Source organism: Crinia signifera, chromosome 5 (genome assembly GCF_055691185.1).
Source record: "Crinia signifera chromosome 5, ASM5569118v1, whole genome shotgun sequence".
Lineage (NCBI taxonomy): Eukaryota > Metazoa > Chordata > Amphibia > Anura > Myobatrachidae > Crinia > Crinia signifera.
Window position 1 is genome coordinate 183,955,863 of NC_139221.1, and position 21,627 is coordinate 183,977,489.

The 21,627-nt window shown below is 42.6% G+C and overlaps 1 protein-coding gene across 1 annotated transcript; it reads left to right on the plus strand.

The window, feature by feature from the left end:
- The first annotated feature begins 260 nt into the window (after positions 1–260).
- LOC146079609 (uncharacterized) lies at positions 261–947 on the plus strand. Its single transcript, XM_083186315.1, has 2 exons — positions 261–435; positions 512–947. Exons 1-2 carry the CDS (start codon positions 306–308, stop codon positions 826–828), a joined length of 447 nt encoding a protein of 148 aa, XP_083042441.1. The 5' UTR covers positions 261–305; the 3' UTR covers positions 829–947.
- The last annotated feature ends 20,680 nt before the right edge of the window (positions 948–21,627 follow it).

Sequence of the window (21,627 nt, forward strand, 5' to 3'; positions counted from 1 at the left end):
TGCGCAACCCACATTATTGACATGTCAAATATTCCAATATATAAGATGGCGACTGTGAATGTTGAAGAATATGAACAATGGGCATGTAAAAGGTATCCACATTTTTCGTTTGGAAATAATGGCAGTTATGTTGAATGACGCATCAAACAGAATCAATAGCATATAACAATACATGAAAAAAATCTCATCAGGTGTTCTATGTGATCATTTTTAATTTTCGGTTGCAGGTGGCATGATTTCAAAAGTAACATTAAAAAAAACTGACCACCCGTTGGACACACAGCCAGACCACTGGGGCTGGCAGCATGCCCCGCAATCTTGCGCTCTCCTCCCTGGAACAGTTGGCCCAAGACTGTGTGGCAATAGAGGAAATCCATGGAGTTAGCAACATGGATAGCGAGGCCCCAGTGGATGTATTCGTGGCTGAACTGGAAGGTAAATTGTTAGCATGACATAACAAAATTTTGTTAAGTTTCCTTGAATGTGTTTTAATTTAACATTTCTATTTCAGAGGAAGATCCAACGTGCGGCAGTGACACCCAGCAAGAAGAGGCTACATCCACGCCACAGGTGCAGCAGGCTCCAACAGCCATACAGGATGTTGGAGGGAGGAGGCAGCTGCTGAATTCCATACTGCAGCAGGGAGAGGCAGCAGGAGAGCGGCAGACTAGGACCGAGGAGGTCATGAAAGCTATTTTTGATACTCAAAAGGCTATAGCTGCCAGTCAACAGGAAATAGCTGGCAGCCAGCAAGTCATAGCTGAGCAAGCTGTTCGGCAAAATGACCTGCTGGTGCGCCAAAATGACCTTCTCCTCCGCCATAATTAAGCCCAGTTTCGCCCACTTTGAAACAACGCCCTTATACACGCCCACATGACGCCCATATTACACCCATATTTCCCAGGGAGTTTGGTGGACATTTTTAGACGGTATTGTTGAGAACGAGTGTGAAGACACTGCGTTGCACATGCGCATTGGGTTGCTTACGCATGCGCAGGTAGCTAAAAGTCACCGTCTGAAAGAATTCGGAACGGACTACCTCAACCAGAATAAGGCCCTTAGTCCTGTGTGCTGTTAATGTTCATGTAGTTTTCTCTTCCCTGGGCAGGCCTGCAGGTATCCATTACACCTACAAGTCTTTCATCCTTCTCTGCTTTATTACACCTTTATACACAGTTAACATCATGTCGTTTCAGTGTGTCTGGGGCTGTCATTCCCAATCATTTCAGAGATTCCATTTCCTTCACACCAGCTCCCTGCCTACCTTCTTTTCTTGTTTTAAATTGATAGCATGACTTATTTCCCAGCAAAGTAACACATGTCTTCTGTGCACATGGGAACTTGACAATGACCCGCTTTTAATTTCACTGTCTTTCCTTATGACTTATGACACTTTTTAAATCTCTTGATAACCTGTCAACCTGTCACTTTGCCATTTCATATGCTGTGTTTTCTCCTCCATCTGCCATATTTGTTCCCTCAGCCCACTTCACTCTGTGTATTACACAGCCATCATGTGGCCTAGAATTAAGCTCTTCTCATTAATTAACCTGCTTTTTGAATTGTATTTGTTTTGGATAAATTCAATTCTCCACTTCCTGTACTAATCCCACAAATATGCAACATACTCACTGTGCATATATCCAATCACTTATTGCTGTACACTCAGTATTCCTGTTCTTTCTTCATTGGTACTATATCCTTTAGTGGAGCACTTGGACTTGATGACACACACACACATATTATCAATGGAGCGGAGCTGCAGCTGTCCTACAGCCAGTAGGTGTTGTGACCTGAGGAAGGGGTTGATCCCTCAAAAGCTTGTCACGCTTGTCATCCGTGTCATGCCTTAATACACCAAGTTTTATCACAACGTTGCTTGCCTCTGGAGTGCCGTTCTTTGTATTTGGTATAATGGATTCCTTATCGGGCACCGGGGCCAGTTTAACTGCTACTTGGAGTGAGTGTTGGCAGATTTGTATTGCTATATATATATATATATATATATATATATATATATATATATATATATATATAATGAACAACAGGGGTCCGGCACTCCACTCTAACATGCACACAACAACCAAGGTGCCATCCACATGAAATGTATAAGTCCAGGTGTACCAGACGGTACACGGGCGGCACTCAATGGATTTTCATAAAAAGCAATAAGAAACTGCAGACCACTCCACAGTTAAGGTGCGACGTTTCGATAATTTAATATCGTTTTCAAGGACCCTTGAAAACGATATTAAATTATCGAAACGTCGCACCTTAACTGTGGAGTGGTCTGCAGTTTCTTATTGCTTTTTATGAAAATCCATTGAGGGCCGCCCGTGTACCGTCTGGTACACCTGGACTTTATATATATATATATATATATATATATATATATATATATATATATATACAAACGGAGCATCGTGTCCTGTAATCTTTTTTACAAGCTGTCCTGAGTGCCGCACTTTGCACTTGTCTATATATATATATATATATATATATATATATATATATATATATAGCAGGCGTAAGCGTGGCATTCCGGACAATAATAATAGAAGAAATCACATGGACAAACATCAACGTTTCATTTCTATTATAAGAAATTTCGCCAGGATACAAATAATGGTGCAAGTCTTACCTTATATCCCCCCCGCAATCAATGCTGAGTGCATCCAGCGCTTCCGGAAACCACGCCGTGCCGCCGGTGTCTGTGACGTCATCAACGTCGCGTCCGTCCACACGGCTCAGTAGTGACGGGTTCACTTAGCAACCTGACGCCTGCACGCAGGCGTGGTGCCATGACAACCAGACTCCTACGGGCTCATGTGTAGGACACTGGCGGTGACGTGTCAAAACAAACAATGGGGTATAACGGCGCAATTCTCCCACAGCGCTACTCGCTTCAGCAAATATACACATATATCACCAGAGTAAAAAACATTGAATAACCATAAAATGAAAACATAAAAAACACCAAAATAAGTAAATACATATTACACAGGAAAGCTGAGGTCGGGTATATTATAACAATCACACATTTTAACACCATAGAATGTATATTTATGACAAGTTGATGCTAAGATCTATAAATGGTTCTAATGATATAATTGATTGTAACACAAAGTGAATAATTAATGCCTCTTACAAAAGACAAAACACAGGCTCATAGCTATTAGCCCGTATACACCACTACTAATCCAGAACTATACACAGAATAATATAAGCCAAAACACAGCCGAATTTAAAGGAAAAGATCAGGAATACATATTTACTCACTGTATCAATACTGAGACCTAATTAAAGTGAAACATGATAATGTAATATTTTCATTAAGACCTAAGGGTGCTAACACCTTAAGCCTATGAATCCAAGAAGCTTCTTTATGTAATAACATACGGCCTCTATCCCCGCCCCTCATTGACGGAGCTACCCAGTCTATGATGCGGTATCTAATAGAGTGCAAATTGTGTTGACATTCTACAAAGTGGCGAGCCACCGGCTGCTCGCTGGTACCCTGCTCAATTGCTGCCCTGATGGCCGACCTATGGGCCGTCATCCTTTCCTTAAACTTACACACGGTCTTGCCAATGTAGGCAAGACCGCAAGGACAGATAATCTGGTACACCACGAAGGATGTCTCACAGCTGAAGTGATCTTTTATAGTATACACAATACCATTATGTTTAAAAGTATTTTGTGAGAAGATATTTACACGTCGTGCACGAGCATTTGAAACACCCAGGTTGCTTAATGGTCAAAAAAAAATTTGGATTACTTGTTTTTTTAGTTACATCTGATCTTCCTAATAAATCACGTAAATTTTTTGGTCGTGAGTAACAAGGCATGATTTGCATAGATTTTAAGCCCAACTCTTGGTCAGATTGAACAATGGGCCATAGCCTCCTTGTGTTATTTAACATGAGGTCTGAATGACAATGGAACCTGTTTACCCAGGGGAATTTATTAGTTAATTCTTTAGGTGTTGATTGCAATTATAATTGCTCCCGTGGGATCAGCATTACTTTCTCTTAGGTTCTCATAAGGGCTGGCAATTCAAACCCCCTCTCTACAAACCTGGTGATCAGGTCATCAATTTGTGTCGATGCATTAGCCATAACATCATTGATGCGTCTAATACGTAGCATTTGGGAGTAGGGGAGGCTATATTTAAAATTTTTGGGATGACAACTATTACTGTGTAAAAAAGAATTACGATCAGTATCCTTAGAAAAAACAGTGGTATGTAATGACCCATCAGTAATTGAAATTCTCACATCCAGGAAGTCTATTACATTGGCATCAATTTTAAATGTGAATTTGACTGGGCTGTCACTGGTATTATGATCCGACATCAGGTCACAAAACTCTGTCTCCGTCCCTGACCACAACAACAACAACAGGTCATCTATAAATCTTGTATAAAACAAGATTTTCTCATAAATGTGTCTTTCAGTAAAGAAGATGGATTCTTCTACCCCAAACATATAGGCATTGGCATATATGGGTGCCACCGACGACCCCATTGCACAGCCTCTAGTCTGGAGGTAGAAGGCCCCATCAAAGATAAAATAATTTTTAATCAAAATCAATTCAAGCAAAGCAATCAGGATCTCAATCTGAGCACCATCAAAGTTACCATCAGACAGTAATAACCTCTTGACCGCTTGCAACCCAGCCTGATGCGGGATCACCGTATACAGGCTGGTTACATCGGCCATAATCAGCAACACATTATTCAACCTGACTTCCAAACGATTAAGTTTATTTAATAATGACGTTGTGTCCAACAAAAAGTTAGGGTGTCTTTGGACCAGGGGTTGCAGTATAGTGTCTAAAAACACCGATACCACTGTTACATACCACTGTTTTTCTAAGGATACTGATCGTAATTCTTTTTTACACAGTAATAGTTGTCATCCCAAGAATTTTAAATATAGCCTCCCCTACTCCCAAATACTACGTATTAGATGCATCAATGATGTTATGGCTAATGCATCGACACAAATTGATGACCTGATCACCAGGTTTGTAGAGAGGGGGTATGAATTGCCAGCCCTTATGAGAACCAAAGAGAAAGTAATGCTGATCCCACGGGAGCAATCAACACCTAAAGAATTAACTAATAACTTCCCCTGGGTAAACAGGTTTGGTACATATGAGTTATCCGGGCGCCCGATTTCTAAATCGGGTCGGATCGGGCACATCGCATCGCATGCGACCATCGGATGCGATGCGATGCGATGCGATGACCCGATTTTTCCATAGGAATCAATGTTAAAATGGACTGAGTCCATTTTAACATGGAATTCAATGGGAAAAAGGGGTCCTTTTCATACCCCTACTATCCAAGTGGGCATGGAGTTGGATATAAACCTGTGGCGAGCGTAGCGAGCCACCGAGCCCGAAGCGTGGCGAGCGTAGCGCGCCCCGCGAGGGGACATAGAATACCGTCCGCTCGCCACGCTTCGGGCTCGGTGGCTCGCTACGCTCGCCACAGGTTTGTATCCAACTCCATGCCCACTTGGAAAGTAGGGGTATGAAAAGGACCCCTTTTTCCCATTGAATTCCATGTTTAAAATGGACTCAGTCCATTTTAACATTGATTCCTATGGAAAAATCGGGTCATCGCATCCGATGGTCGCATGCGATGCGATGCGATGCGATATCGCATCGCATCGCATCTGATTGTATGCCTTAACTTAAGGCATACAATCAAAAAATCGGGCGCCCAGATAACTCATAAGTACCACAGGTTCCATTGTCAATCAGACCTCGTGTTAAATAACACAAGGAGGCTATGGCCCATTATTCAATCTGACCAAGAGTTGGGCTTAAAATTGATGCAAATCATGCCTTGTTACTCACGAACAAAAAATTTACGTGATTTATTAGTAAGATCAGATGTAACTAAAAAAACAAGTAATCCAAAAAATTTTTTGCCCATTAAGCAACCTGGGTGTTTCAAATGCTTGTGCACAACATGTAAATATCTTCTCACAGGCAATACTTTTAAACATAATGGTATTGTGTATACTATAAAAGATCACTTCAGCTGTGAGACATCCTTCGTGGTGTACCAGATTATCTGTCCTTGCGGTCTTGCCTACATTGGCAAGACCATGTGTAAGTTTAAGGAAAGGATGACAGCCCATTGGTCGGCCATCAGGGCAACAATTGAGCAGGGTACCAGCGAGCAGCCGGTTGCTCGCCACTTTGTAGAATGTTGACACAATTTGCACTCTATTAGATACCGCATCATTGACTGGGTAGCTCCGTCAATGAGGGGCGGGGATAGAGGCCGTCTATTATTACGTAAAGAAGCTTCTTGGATTCATAGGCTTAAGGTGTTAGCACCCTTAGGTCTTAATGAAAATATTACATTATCATGTTTCACTTAAATTAGGTCTCAGTATTGATGCAGTGAGTAAATATGTATTCCTGATCTTTTCCTTTAAATACGGCTGTGTTTTGGCTTATATTGTTCTGTGTATAGTTCTGGATTAGTAGTGGTGTATACGGGCTACTAGCAATGAGCCTGTGTTTTGTCTTTTGTTAGAGGCATTAATTATTCACTTTGTGTTACAATCAATTATATCATTAGAACCATTTATAGATCTTAGCATCAACTTGTCATAAATATACATTCTATGGTGTTAAAATGTGTGATTGTTATAATATACCCGGCCTCAGCTTTCCAGTGTAATATGTATATACTTATTTTGGTGTTTTTTATGTTTTCATTTTATGGTTATTTAATGTTATTTACTCTGGTGATATATGTGTATATTTGCTGAAGCGAGCAGCGCTGTGGGAGAATCGCGCCGTTATACCCCATTGTTTGTTTTGACACGTCACCGCCAGTGTCCTACACATGAGCCCGTAGGAGTCTGGTTGTCATGGCACCACTCCTGCGTGCAGGTGTCAGGTTGCTATGGGAACCCGTCACTACTGAGCCGTGTGGACGGACGCGACGTTGATGACGTCACAGACACCGGCGGCACGGCGTGGTTTCCGGAAGCACTGGATGCACTCAGCATTGATTGCGGGGGGGATATAAGGTAAGACTTGCACCATTATTTGTATCCTGAAGAAATTTCTTATAATAGAAATGAAACGTTGATGAATCGTTTGTCCATGTGATTTCTTCTATTATTATTGTCTGGAGTGCCACGCTTACGCCTGCCATATTTTCCTTCATTGGATGTGGGGGCACCGGACGCAGCATCCAGATATCTTTGCACAGTGCCGGGTCAACACGCTATTGTGTATATATATATATATATATATATATATATATATATATATATATATATATATATATATATATATATATATATATATATATATATATATATAGAATAGAGGGGGGATCCGGCTCTCCTGTGGTGTGCTTTGCTGCGTCGGGTGTCCGGGCAAAGGGATGTAGTATAAGACGGGACGGGGCATGGCACTCCAGATGACTTCAATAATTCAGGCAAACACAGGTTTCATATACAACGTTTCAATGCCTTTTAATGTTTTAATATTATCTGATGAAAATGCCACATTAAAAGGCATTGAAACGTTGTCTATGAAACCTGTGTTTGCCTGAATTATTGAAGTCGTCTTATATATATATATATATATATATATATATATATATATATATATATATATATATATATAGGAAAGAAAATACCCAGTCCACAGTCTCGTTATCAGGTAGGTCCACTGTCCCATATAACGTGTGCAGCTCCACTGTTGGGATCCAACCACGAATCCGAACGGAGGTATGCTTGTAGAAAAGAAGGAAATGAAGCGCACAAATCAGCAATAAATTTATAATTATTTACTTCTATATATGCTGACATACATTGGGTTAAAATCAGAAAGCTTGCCGTATAAGCAGGGCAAAACAGCCGGACCAGGCGCCGATGGAGAGACCGCAGGCAGTGATCAATTGCAGGCGGAGCGCATCAGAGTCGGGCAGTCAGCTGGGAGCTTCGACGATACAACATGGACCAGACCAGGACGTCACCACGTCGGGAACAGGTAAGCTGACTGCCAGACTGTGATGCGCTCCGCCTGCAATTGATCACTGCCTGGGGTCTCTCCATCGGCGCCTGGTCCGGCTGTTTTGCCGTGCTTATACGGCAAGCTTTCTGATTTTAACCCAATGTATGTCAGCATATATAGAAGTAAATATTTATAAATTTATTGCTGATTTGTGCGCTTAATTTCCTTCTTTTCTACATACATACTGTGATCATAGCTTTCTCATGCACCCTTGATAAGCTCATTTACCTGAAACCTGTGACAGCTGCCCCTTTAATACTAATTCAGGTGCTGTGTTTGGGATTGTCTCACATTATAAAAGCCATGTTACTTGGCAGTTGAGCATTAACCCAGGAAAAAAAACACATGTTCATTTTAGCTATGATGTGTAAGCAGGTGCCAGGTTCCCAAGAAAACCGTTGCTAGTGTAGGACTTGCAGTGAAATGGGGTCCCTTGGCGATGGGCTGCAAGCTTAAATGCATTGATCAATTCATGAACTAAAACCCCATTATTTATTGATTGATTATTTGAATGTTAAGGTGAGTTAGTTTGTTGTAGTGAGTGCTGGGCCCCCTGTGTTTGTATTTACTAGAGTGTGTGGTCACAGGAGACCGCACCCCACCCTGGGGTGTGGGTGCTGTTTGCACCCCATTCCTAGGAATGGCGAGTGTGTTGGTACTTCTGTATCTATATATTTGGGTTGATTTTTAATTAACCTCTGTTACTGTGATCATAGCTTTCTCATGCACCCTTGATAAGCTCATTTACCTGAAACCTGTGACAGCTGCCCCTTTAATACTAATTCAGGTGCTGTGTTTGGGATTGTCTCACATTATAAAAGCCATGTTACTTGGCAGTTGAGCATTAACCCAGGAAAAAAAACACATGTTCATTTTAGCTATGATGTGTAAGCAGGTGCCAGGTTCCCAAGAAAACCGTTGCTAGTGTAGGACTTGCAGTGAAATGGGGTCCCTTGGCGATGGGCTGCAAGCTTAAATGCATTGATCAATTCATGAACTAAAACCCCATTATTTATTTATTGATTATTTGAATGTTAAGGTGAGTTAGTTTGTTGTAGTGAGTGCTGGGCTCCCTGTGTTTGTATTTACTAGAGTGTGTGGTCACAGGCCACCGCACCCCACCCGGGGATGTGGGTGCTGTTTGCACCCCATTCCTAGGAATGGCGAGTGTGTTGGTACTTCTGTATCTATATATTTGGGTTGATTTTTAATTAACCTCTGTTACTGTGATCATAGCTTTCTCATGCACCCTTGATAAGCTCATTTACCTGAAACCTGTGACAGCTGCCCCTTTAATACTAATTCAGGTGCTGTGTTTGGGATTGTCTCACATTATAAAAGCCATGTTACTTGGCAGTTGAGCATTAACCCAGGAAAAAAAACACATGTTCATTTTAGCTATGATGTGTAAGCAGGTGCCAGGTTCCCAAGAAAACCGTTGCTAGTGTAGGACTTGCAGTGAAATGGGGTCCCTTGGCGATGGGCTGCAAGCTTAAATGCATTGATCAATTCATGAACTAAAACCCCATTATTTATTTATTGATTATTTGAATGTTAAGGTGAGTTAGTTTGTTGTAGTGAGTGCTGGGCCCCCTGTGTTTGTATTTACTAGAGTGTGTGGTCACAGGAGACCGCACCCCACCCTGGGATGTGGGTGCTGTTTGCACCCCATTCCTAGGAATGGCGAGTGTGTTTGTACTTCTGTATCTATATATTTGGGTTGATTTTTAATTAACCTCTGTTACTGTGATCATAGCTTTCTCATGCACCCTTGATAAGCTCATTTACCTGAAACCTGTGACAGCTGCCCCTTTAATACTAATTCAGGTGCTGTGTTTGGGATTGTCTCACATTATAAAAGCCATGTTACTTGGCAGTTGAGCATTAACCCAGGAAAAAAAACACATGTTTATTTTAGCTATGATGTGTAAGCAGGTGCCAGGTTCCCAAGAAAACCGTTGCTAGTGTAGGACTTTCAGTGAAATGGGGTCCCTTGGCGATGGGCTGCAAGCTTAAATGCATTGATCAATTCATGAACTAGTGTGTTGGTACTTCTGTATATATATATGCTAGGTACTCATATTTCTTGTGAGATGTGAGGAATGCAGCATCATGGGTGGGCGGAGCCTTTTGATATTTGAAATTTAACATTACATCAGATTTAGAGGTGAGAACATCACTAATAAGACCGGGAGTCCCTAATTAGTTTAAAACATGAGGCAACATTTAAATAGATACATGCACCCCATTATTTGAGTATAGCGGGGCGGCGAACAGTAAAAAATACAATATAGAGACAGGAGGATGTGTCAACCTGTCCTAGTGGCAGCAGCCGACTGCAGAATTTTAATAAGTTCAAAGATATGGTGAACTTGATACCGATACTTTGTAAGCGAGTAAGATTACATGTATTCATTAGAGTTGGTAACATGATAGAAAATATGTATGTAAGTCTGTTTATTCGTAGGGTTTCACCATATAACACTAGACTTGTTCACGGTTTTTAATCATGTTTTTATGCGGCACACGCTTTTACAATGTTTTTGCACCAGCACTTTATTTGTGAGATATGCGTGGACATAGGAATTGTTTGCGCTAAAGAAAATTGCATTTAATATTCTTGTATTTTACATTTGTTTATTATTGTTCACAGATTGATGTATGCCCGCCCATCTCCCCACCCATACCCGGCTGCTCTTGCAGGGATGACGTCCCTAGATGGCGACGGCGTGCTCGGCGGACGGCGTGGACGGCGTGGGACAAGGAAAGGTATTTAAACACATTTATTGTACTGTAAAAATGTCTTCTGCACCTTGATAAAAGAGCTGTAATAGCTCAGAAATGTTGATGATTATCCAGGTCTCTGGTTGTTTTCTTTGGCTGAGTGCCGCCGCATCCCCGCTATTATATTTATCCAGACAGTCCGGTGGGGCTGTCTGCTACACGGAGGGCACCAGAATATTCATCAGTAATCCTGATGCCAAACTCGGAGTGCCGCGCTTTACACATTATATATATATATATATATATATATATATATATATATATATATATACCTGTCTGTATAAATGAACAAACTGCGGCACTCAGGGGACTCTTTAATGGTTGAAAACAAATAGCCTTTATTCCAAATGCATATATCCCGACGTTTCGGGGCAAAAGCGCCCCTTTTTCAAGGTGATGGTAACAACAAAAGAGTACTGTGCGTGCTTACCTTAAATAAGGTGTCCTTCCCTCCACTGGTTCCCCGCTGCTGACTTGCTGGAAGTGACATACATCCAGAAATCGTCATACTCACACGCTTCCTGGTATAACCTGCCCCGCAAGCCCCAGGTTGGCATGGTAACTAGAACGGCTCTGCAGTAGATTGCCGTCGTCTCGTCTGGTCATGTGATTCGGGGATCCTCAGAGTTCAGACACTACAAAAATAGTGCAAATACATATTCATTATAAATCTACACAAAATTGCAATGTAATGACCTACTGTCTCAAACGATTCTCATGATAGGTAATGCTCAAAACTGTGACAAAATAAACATGACTACTCTGTGAACAAAAGTGACAAAAGCATGTGAATCATTATGGGAGTGTAGGTAATGTGTTATGCAGAAGAAGTATATCTGAAAAATGTGAATGAAAACTAATCTACAGTATATGATTATCTTGGGCGGGGCATATTTAATTCTCCACACTGGATCTTTACATTACTTATATATGTCATGGGTATATCAGGTTAATGTGTCTAATGTCTGACTCATCTTATTGATGGAGCAGACCCGCACATTTTAGAGGTATACAGTAGCGCACACAGGGGGGGTTTATGAGTACCCAGAAAAACCCCCAGGAAACTGAGGGCCCTAGTCTGAAAGCTGAGGGTCCCCTCTTTCCATGGGTACAAGAATTTTAAAAATCGGCCCTGGGGAACCGGAGATATCTGACTTCAAAGCAGTGGTCTCCATCCAAGCCTGTTAATTGCTCTCCCCAGTCAGATATTTCAGTTTCTGTCTGATGTAGAGTTTTTCTGAGGGTATATTCCAAAAATATTCCCTCCCCCTTTGATGGACACTAGTAGCTTGTCTCTACTGTGCCCAGAACCAGAGATATCAGCCTCCCAGCAGCTGGTTACTGCTCCAGCTCCACACACCTGGTATGTAGTTTTATATACTCGTTGGCGCATAGCTCTGCCTGCTGAAATCTGATCCCCTAGTCCCCAGTACCATTTGGTAGGTGGGATTCTCTAGTTTTTAATTCCATTAAAGGCTAAGAAATCTAGTTCCGGAAACTGGAGATATCTGCAGTCAAGCAAGCTGTCCTCCCACCAGAAAATTATGAATAATAAGCCCACTCCACTATACACCCCTCCTCTGCGTATTAAACATCCTCTACCACCCTGGAAGTTATGTATCAGGGCCCCTTCATTCAGCCCAATGCCCCCTTCTCCCTCCTCATCAGCCACCATCTGTGCAGTAAAGGGGTAATTAGTGTAATTTACTGAGCCCTACATGCTGATCGGTTGATATAATACCCCTTACCACCTGTGGGACATCAAAGATTCTGCTCATAGCACCCACAACCCCTACCGCTGGAGGATAGGTAGAGGCCCCAATACATTGCTATGCCCAGGGGTCTACTCTGCTGTTATGTCTATATATTTATATATATATATATATATATATATATATATATATATATATATAATTTATATACATTTGGTCTATCTATAATACTTTAAATGACCCAGCATATGGGTCACCTAAGTGTCCATCTCTGTGCTTTGCTCCGCCCCTCTGGAAACCCCCTTCTGAAAATCCTGCGTTTGCCCCTGATATACCAGGATATACTTTATTTAGGAAGGACAGAATGGGAAAAATTGGAGGAGGGGTTGCAATATATGTGAAAAAATATATAAAGACTACCTTAATACAAAGTATTGAAGAAAAAACTGAGGCCCTTTGGGTGACCATAGAAATTCGTATAGGGGTGATCTACAGACCACTAGGTCAGGAAGTGGAACTAGACAAGAGCCTGTTGCAGGACATCAATAAAATGGCATTAAAAGGAGAGGTGATAATCATGGGAGACTTTAATCTACCTGTAAACTGGGAGCTGCCTGTTGCAAGTTCCACCAGAAGTAGGGGCATGCTGAATTCTTTGCAAGGAGCATACCTCCAGCAATTGGTGAGGGAGCCCACTCGTAAGGACACAATATTAGACTTAATACTTACAAATGGTGACAGAATATATGATGTAAATGTGTGTGAAAACCTGGGATCCAGTGACCATCAAGCAGTATGGTTCAAAATAAAGACAGAGACTGACTCATCGCACACAAAAACAAAGGTGTTAGATTTTAGGAAGGCTAATTTTGTAGAGATGGGAAACTCTGTAAGGGATTCTTTGAGTGGAGGAACTTGGAAGGAGTGCAGGATAAGTGGGAAAAATTAAAAAGTGCAATTCTAAAAGCAACAGAACTTTGTGTCAAAAGAGTTAGAAAAAACACAAGAAAAAGAAAGCCATTGTGGTTTGTAAAAGAAGTAGCAAGTATTGTGAAAGCAAAAAAGTTGGCCTTTAAGAAATTTAAGCAGACGCAGAAGAATGAGGACAAAGAGGTGTATCTTGTTAGACAGAAGGAGGCTAAGAAGGTAATCAGATGTGCAAAAGCACAGGCTGAAGAGAAAATGGCCCAGTCAGTGGGAAAAGGGGGGGAAACTTTTTTTAGGTATATAATACCGCTTTCAGACAGAAAAAAAGACCCGGTAATTTCCCTGCTCTTGCCATGCCGACACGGGTTTTTCTTCTGTCTGAAAGGGTCAACACGGGTCTAAAGTTCCGGGACTTCGACCAAGGTATTTACCTGGGTTTTTCCCGTGTCAGACACGTGTTTGCGGCTGTGTGAAAGGCTCCGACCCGTGTTTTTCTCCCGACTATTGAAAAATCATGCTGATTGGCTGTGCAGCATGGCGCTGCGTGATTGGCTGATCTTTACATCTTCCCTGATTGGCTGAGCGCACGTGGCAGAGGCATGCAGCGCAGCACTAAATGGCCATGGCACACTGGAAAGATGAGGAGATCCGTGAGCTGCTCATTGTCAGAGGGGAGGAAGAAATCTGCAAACAGATTACTGGCACAGTGAAGGAGGCTGCAGTGTACACCAATATTGCCAAGATCCTCACTTCAAGGGGTATTGTGCGTACCCAGCAACAGGTGGTCAACAAACTAAAAGCTCTGCACAGGTATTACAACAAAGTTTGTGACAACAACAGGAGGAAAAGTGGTGCTGGGAGGATGGAATGGGTTTACTTCGACCAATGTAACGAGGTCTTTGGCAATTCTGCCCTGGTGAACCCTGTTGCCATATCATCATCCAGTGCAGCTTCATCACGGAGCATAACTCCAGAATGCAGCCCATCTTGCCCACCTATAATGGAGTTTGAAGACAGCATAGACAACAGCATCCCTGATCCTATTGCTGCCATGGAGGACCCAATTGATCCAATAGAGGCTGAGGTTGAGGACAGTGGAGCCAGCACCATTACTCCATCTGGGACACCAACTCCTGCACAGACTGAGACCCCGACGTTGCGTCGTAACAGTAAGTTTTTCAAGTATTGTTTGTGTATCTAGTTTAATTGATGTACAGGGGGCTATAGGTATCAGCAGGCCTTTAATGCCCCACATGCTGGTACCTGTGGTTCTCCCAAGTATCAGCATGTGTTGCAGGCTTGCTGGGACGTGTAGTCCCACTGTAACACAGGTAACAACCCCGCACCCACTACTACAGCACACGTGTAGTGTGCCCTGGAGAGGGGTATTTTGGGAACCAGTGTAGTCTCTCTATCTATCTATCTATCTATATATATATATATATATATATATATATATATATATATACTGGCATGGCAGCTATTCGATTGTAATGATTTTTCCTTTATTTTTAGTATTTGATGTACCTGCAAGGAAAAAAAAAACATCAAAGATGGAGCTTGCTACGCGCTCAATGTCAAGAATCCTGGTGGATCATCTTCGAGAGTCCAATCTTGAATTTCAAACTCAAGAGGATGCCCGACTGCAGCGCTTCTTTGACAACGAGAGACAGTTGCAAGATTCCTTTCTCACACAGTTGGTGGGTTTGCACGAACGCATAGCGCGTGAAAATCGAGATGCACAGATGACCTTCCTTACCAATATGGTGTCTACATTACAGAATCCGCACCCTTACAAGATGTGTAGTCTGTACGCTGAGGGTGATTATTGTAATCCACCCCACAGAGGCCATACACTTATCCCTTCAAACTCAAGCCAAACTACTGTGCAGGGCCAAGGGCGTATTTATACTGAAAACATGGGCAATAATTTTTCACATGCCACACAGCCAAGTAGGCCACATGCCAATACCAGTCCACAGGAGACAGTGCATGATAGTGTCAATGGCACAGGATATAGTAGGCAATATGGCAATGTGAAAAATTATGCCGATGATTCAGTGAATGGCACTAATCATAACACTCCGGTTAGCACTGTAATCAGCACTGCCTACAGGCATTTGTAGTAATCTTGCTATATGGTTCTTTTTATATTTTTTCTGGGCTCGTTCAATTTTTCTTGCTTAACAAGTGGCACTTACAAGGCCCGTCAAATGCTGTGTTCCATTTTAATGTACACAGTACAGTATGTGTGGTTCTTTAGTTTATGAGCCTCAAAAAAGCTCATTTGGTTCTTTATTTTCAGTTTGGAGCTGAATCAAAGTTCTCAAACTTTTTGGTACTTCTGTAGTTTCACGGCGCCAGTATGGACATTGATAGTGGGGGTATGAACTATCCATGTTGGCATGGAGTTAAGTTACTTTTTTTGACATATTTCGTGGCGAGCGTAGAACCCGGAAGTAGCACGGCGCCATGCTGGCGCTGTGAAACTACCGAAGTACCAACTTTTTTTTTTATATGTGTACCAATAGAGTATACTCTAGATATGTGGCTGAACATAATCTATAATGTGTACACAGTATGCCTTCTTCTTTATCTTTAAGGCAATAAAAAAATTCCCTGTTTGGGGCTTCTATTAATATATTTATATTTTTTTGCGTTGTACTAAGGGCTATTTCACACACTCCGACTCCTGTCGGATGGCGAAACCCCGCACGGCCAGGAAGCCGTGCCGCACACCGTAGGTAATAATGGGCACAGATGTGGCCATTCACCCGGGCCGCCTGGTTTCAGCCGGATCCCACCATTGTAAACTGCTGTGTGCGGCACAGATTCCTGGCCGTGCGGGTTTTCACTGAGTGTTTAGAATTGCCCTACAGGTACCAAAAATTGCAAATACAAGTGTTTATCAATATACAGTAAGTGCCGGATGAAAAAGTGTGGCTGCTGGACAGTCAGACTAGGTGTGTCTCCCCTATACAATAACAGCTTGGATGGCAGCACAACCTATTCACCCACCACTGATAGTAGACCTATGCTAAATACATATTGTACCTCGTGTTGCAATAGTTCAATGTTGTTTCAGTGTTGAAAGGCTATTTATGACCACTAAAGATTTATATTTGAAAACATTTTATATTTAAAGTGAACTAACAAGCATAAAACATATTTTGTGAAAAATAAAACAAGTTCTTTCAAACATACAACCAATGTGTCCTTCTACTTCTACTGTGTCATAGTATGTAAGTTAATAGTGAGGGTGTCACGGATAACCTCAGCAGTGGAACAACTTGTCTCACCCTCGTACCCTGCTGATTCGACAGGGGTATCAGCCAGGTCATAGTCCACCACATTCCACTCAGGTAAAAAGTTCTCTTTCTGTAGCTCACACACATTGTGCAGAATGCAGCAAGCTGCCACCACATCTGGAACCAGGGTAATGGCAATGTCATTCCTCTTGAGTAGACACCGCCATCGCCCCTTTAGTCTTCCAAAGGCGTTTTCCACCACCATTCGTGCCGAGCTCAGAGTGTGGGTGTAGTGGACTTGGTCAGGAGACAGTGGGGTATGTTGCGTGAAGCCCTTCATAAGCCAACGCCTCAAAGGGTATGCCACATCTCCAATAATATGGACTGGGATCTCCACCCCAGATACAAACTTTGACCACTGTAACGGTATAAAAAAAACATTAGAATTGTATAGGTGGCAAGTGTATGTTGGTTTACTTGTGTCTCTATCTACTGTTTATTACATGTGAATGGCAGTGGTTAAAGAACACATTTTAAAAAATAGACAAAGTTACCTCTCTAGGGAACAACCAGCCACCTCTCTTCTCCTCCGCGATCTGGAACAAGTCCGAATTGGCAAGTACCCGTGAGTCATAAGCACGACCAGGCCAGCCAATGTAGACATCTGTGAAACTGAACAGAAAATGTATTTGTGTTTAACAATATACAGTGCGGCCCAATCATATCACTAATGTAAATACTGCATACTGTACTACTTACCAATACTTATGGTTCACCACAGCCTGCAAGATGATGGAGTGCCAACCTTTACGGTTATGGTAATCTGCTGGGTTATCTGGGGGTGCAATAATGGGTATGTGTGTCCCATCGATGGCTCCAGCACACTGCGGATAGCCTCTTCGCAGAAATCCTGTTATGGTCTCATCCAGTCGGTCGCCTTGTGGTAAGCAGATGAAGCGCTTGTAAAGGCTCTCCAACAATGCCTGTGTCACTTCCCGCACTAAAACACACACCGTAGAAATGCCCACACCAAACAGACATGAGATGGTACGGTATTCCCCTGGTGTTGCGTACCACCACAACACAATCCCCAGTCTCCTGCATGGCTCGATGGTTTTCCGATAATTGGTGCATCCCCTTGTAAGTGCCGGGGTGACCAGTTCCAGCAGGTAGTAGAAGGTAGCTCGTGACATCCGAAAATGTGCCAGCCACTGCTCAGGTGCAAAAGCTTCCACAGTCTCCCAGAAAGCTTCTCCATGCTTGCGGTCTCTGGCCCACAACGACCGGTTTGAGGCACTTGTAGACTTCAGGATAGAGGTAACACTGGACAAAATCAGTGCTCTCCTCCGGTGCAAATACCTGCGTCGAGTGGAAGCCCTCTCCACCAAAAATTGTGCCTTCCTCCTCCTGGCATAACACTGTGCCAGGTAGCACAGTGTAAGCATCTGCATAATGCTCTGATTTGCTGTAAGCAGCAAAACACACAGAGCACTCATGACCTCCAGGTTCTGCAACTTGTCAGCCATGTTTAATGCAATGCAGTGAGCAGACACCTCCCACTTTTCATGATCTCATCTCTGTGTGCCTTTAAAACTGTCCTTTTCTTATGACACACAGAGTTTTGCAGGAAAAATCCGGCTTCTGTGTGAAAAGGGTCAACACGGGAAATACCCGGGTTTTTGCTCCTGTGTGAAAGGGGGTCAGCCCCTTGCTGCCTAGTTGTACCCGGGTTTTTGTATCCGGGAAATACCTGGGTTTTTGGGATTTTTCTGTCTGAAAGGGGTATAAGTGAAAGGAGAAAAGCAAAAAGTGAAATAATTAGACTGAAGACAGAGAGTGGAAGTTTTCTTGAGGGGGGCAATGTAATAGCAGATAATATTAATAATTATTCTGCTCAGTATTCACTGCTGAAAGAGAGGGGAAGGGGCCACCGTTAAGTTGCAAGTATAGTCAGAAAACTGAGGGAGAGACAAGTACATTTACAGAGGAGAAAGTCCTCACAGAACTCTCAAAACTGAAAGTGGATAAATCAATGGGGCCAGATGGAATACATTCAAGGATACTAAAAGAGCTTAAAGGGGAGCTGGTAAAACCAATAACAGAATTATTCAACCAGTCACTAGCTACTGGAGTAACCCCAGAGGACTGGGAAACAGCAATGTAGTCCCACTGCACAAAAGTGGAAGCAAGGAAGAGGTAAGCAACTATCGACCAGTGAGCCTTACATCAGTAGTAGGGAAATTGTTGGAAACACTCTTAAAACAAAGAGTTGTAGAATATCTCAAAACCAGCAATTTACAGGATCCAAAACAGCATGGGTTTACTGGGGGAAGATCATGTCAAACAAATCTTTTTGACTTTTTTAACTGGGTGACTAAAGTAATAGATCAAGGTGGGGCTGTAGATGTAGCTTATCTAGACTTTAGTAAAGCTTTTGACACTGTCCCATATCGCAGACTGTTAAATAAACTTTTGGAAAAGACTGACCTGGGTCAATCTATTAGAGCGCCTCTATATGAGTGTGCTGACTTAAAGAGCAGCCGATTCAGGGGATGGTCAATTCCCCAAATAAGAAACAACAGAAAAAGGAGAATCGGCGCTCAGAAGAAGTGCTAATTCAAGTGCTTGCCTCACTTTAGTAAATATTTAATGATTTTTTTTTTTTTCATACATATACAAACATATTATATAAAGATAAAAATAACAATAAAAACTATTCTGCATAGATTAATAACAATGGACCTGTTGGGAGAGGTTAGTATAGTCACCAATACTGTGTTGATAGGACCTGCACTGATCCAAGGGCTTATGTCCATAGATTGTCCAGAGAGCGTCCGTGTGGACGTGGCCGTTTGTTGGTATATCCTACTTGATGCCTTAGAGGTTAGCTCGTTAGCAAAAAAGATGTTGTAATAGCCAGCCTGGGGTGTCCTTCTAGTTGGAATGGCAATCAGGATTTGCAAGGCTTCTCACGGTCTCAATGGAGCAGGTATTAGGACAGGATCAGTAGAAGATGGAGCAGGTGGTCAACAGTTTCCTTGGTGGGACTTGAATTTTATCTCTTTCCAAATGTAGTCCAGCAAACGCCAACGCGTTTCGCTGTGTTGGCTCACAGCTGTATCAAGGTGTCGATAAATCAAAGTGTTGATCATTGCTGGCCTCACGGAATCCAGCTCATTTCAACTGCTTCTTGCAAAAGTACCTGATCGGTAAATCTTTTTCTAACTCTTTAATGATTTCTATATTAAAGTACCGTAACTTTGACCTGTATTTACTGTAGCTTATTGAGACGCTCGTAGCCAGATAAAAGTTTTGCCGTAGTTTGCTCCGTGGACCGTGGCTGACACGGGGCTGACGGCCTGGGATGCACTAGCTAACGAGACGCAATAGCTAATGAGACGAACGAGCAGCCATGACCGTAGCCAGATAAAAGTTATGCCGTAGTTTGCTCCATGGACCGTGGCTGCCACGAGTCTGCATGACGATTGGCGCCATTTTGTAAATTGCAGCGCCCGAGTGAAACTTGCTTGAGCAGTATCGAAGCGTGGCTTGTCCGTAAAGCTCTCCCCCCCCCCCCCGAGTCCGGGACGCACTAGCTAATAAGACGCATGAGCAGCAATGTTCGTAGCAAGTTAATAGTTACAGTATGCCGTAGTTTGCTCCGTGGACCGTGGCTGCCACGAGTCTGCACAGCGATTGGCGCCATTTTGTAAATTCCAGCGCTCGAGTGAAACTTGCTCGAGCAGTATTGAAGCGTGGCTTGTCCGTAAATCACGCCCCTTCCTCCCCTGAGTCCGGGACGCACTAGCTAATGAGACGCACGAGCAGCAATGATCGTAGCCAGTTAATAGTTAGAGTATGCCATAGTTTGCTCCGTGGACCGTGGCACCCACGAGTCTGCACGGCGATTGGCGCCATTTTGTAAATTGCAGCACCTGAGTGAAACTTGCTCGAGCAGTATCAAAGCGTGGCTTGTCCGTAAAGCACGCCCCCTCCTCCCCCGAGTCCGGGATGCACTAGCTAATGAGACGCACGAGCAGCAATGATCGTAGCCAGTTAATAGTTACAGTATGCCGTAGTTTGCTCCGTGGACTGTGGCTGCCACGAGGAGACACAGTGCTGGCGGCCATTTTGTGAATTCCAGCACCCAAGTGAAACTTGCTCGAACAGTATCGAGGCGTGGCTTGTCTTTAAAGCAAGCCCCCTCCTCCCCTGTGTCTGGGACGCACTAGCTAATGAGACACACTTGCAAATGAGACGCACAAGAAACTTATTTATTTTTTGGGTGGGGGTGGAGTCAAACACTATGGTTGAAACGTTGTGAATATTTTTTAATTTTTAAAAACTGTTTAACATACAGATGTGGCCAAGTACATTGTGGATTACAACGTGCTTTTGAGGGCTCTGAGTCGCGAGTTGTAGATTGCGTTATGTCCTGCGTTATGTACCAAGCCATGTAATACATAGTTTAACCACTGGGTGACAAATGCAATGCAATCTACTGGGCATGTCTCATACTTGACAGTACAGTATATTGTACACCAATGGAGCAACTGAAATCACAGGTTTCTATGGCCTAGCGGTTAAAGACACAGTTGCTATATACTGTTAGCAGCAATACTGGTTCGATCCACAGTGGGGTACATTTTTTTATTTTTGCACTATTTTTTTTTTCATTTTTTAATCAATAAAGTAATTTAGTGCTTTGCAAATTCCTTTTGCACAAAAAAAAATAACAATGGCAGGCTGCAATGTACATGATACAGTTATTGTCGTTATATACTGTAAGTTACAGAGAACATTTTTTTTTTTCGCAAGAGTAAATTTTCCACTTCAGGTAAAAGTCCTTAATTTAGGGAAAGAGTACTTACTTTACAGAAAGAGTTATTGGATTAAAT

Bases quoted from the DNA above. Each gene is read 5' to 3' on its own strand.
- LOC146079609 (XM_083186315.1), top strand. From the start codon at position 306: ATGCCCCGCAATCTTGCGCTCTCCTCCCTGGAACAGTTGGCCCAAGAC. The intron at 436-511 runs GTAAATTGTTAG...TTTCTATTTCAG, and splicing joins ATTCGTGGCTGAACTGGAAG to AGGAAGATCCAACGTGCGGC.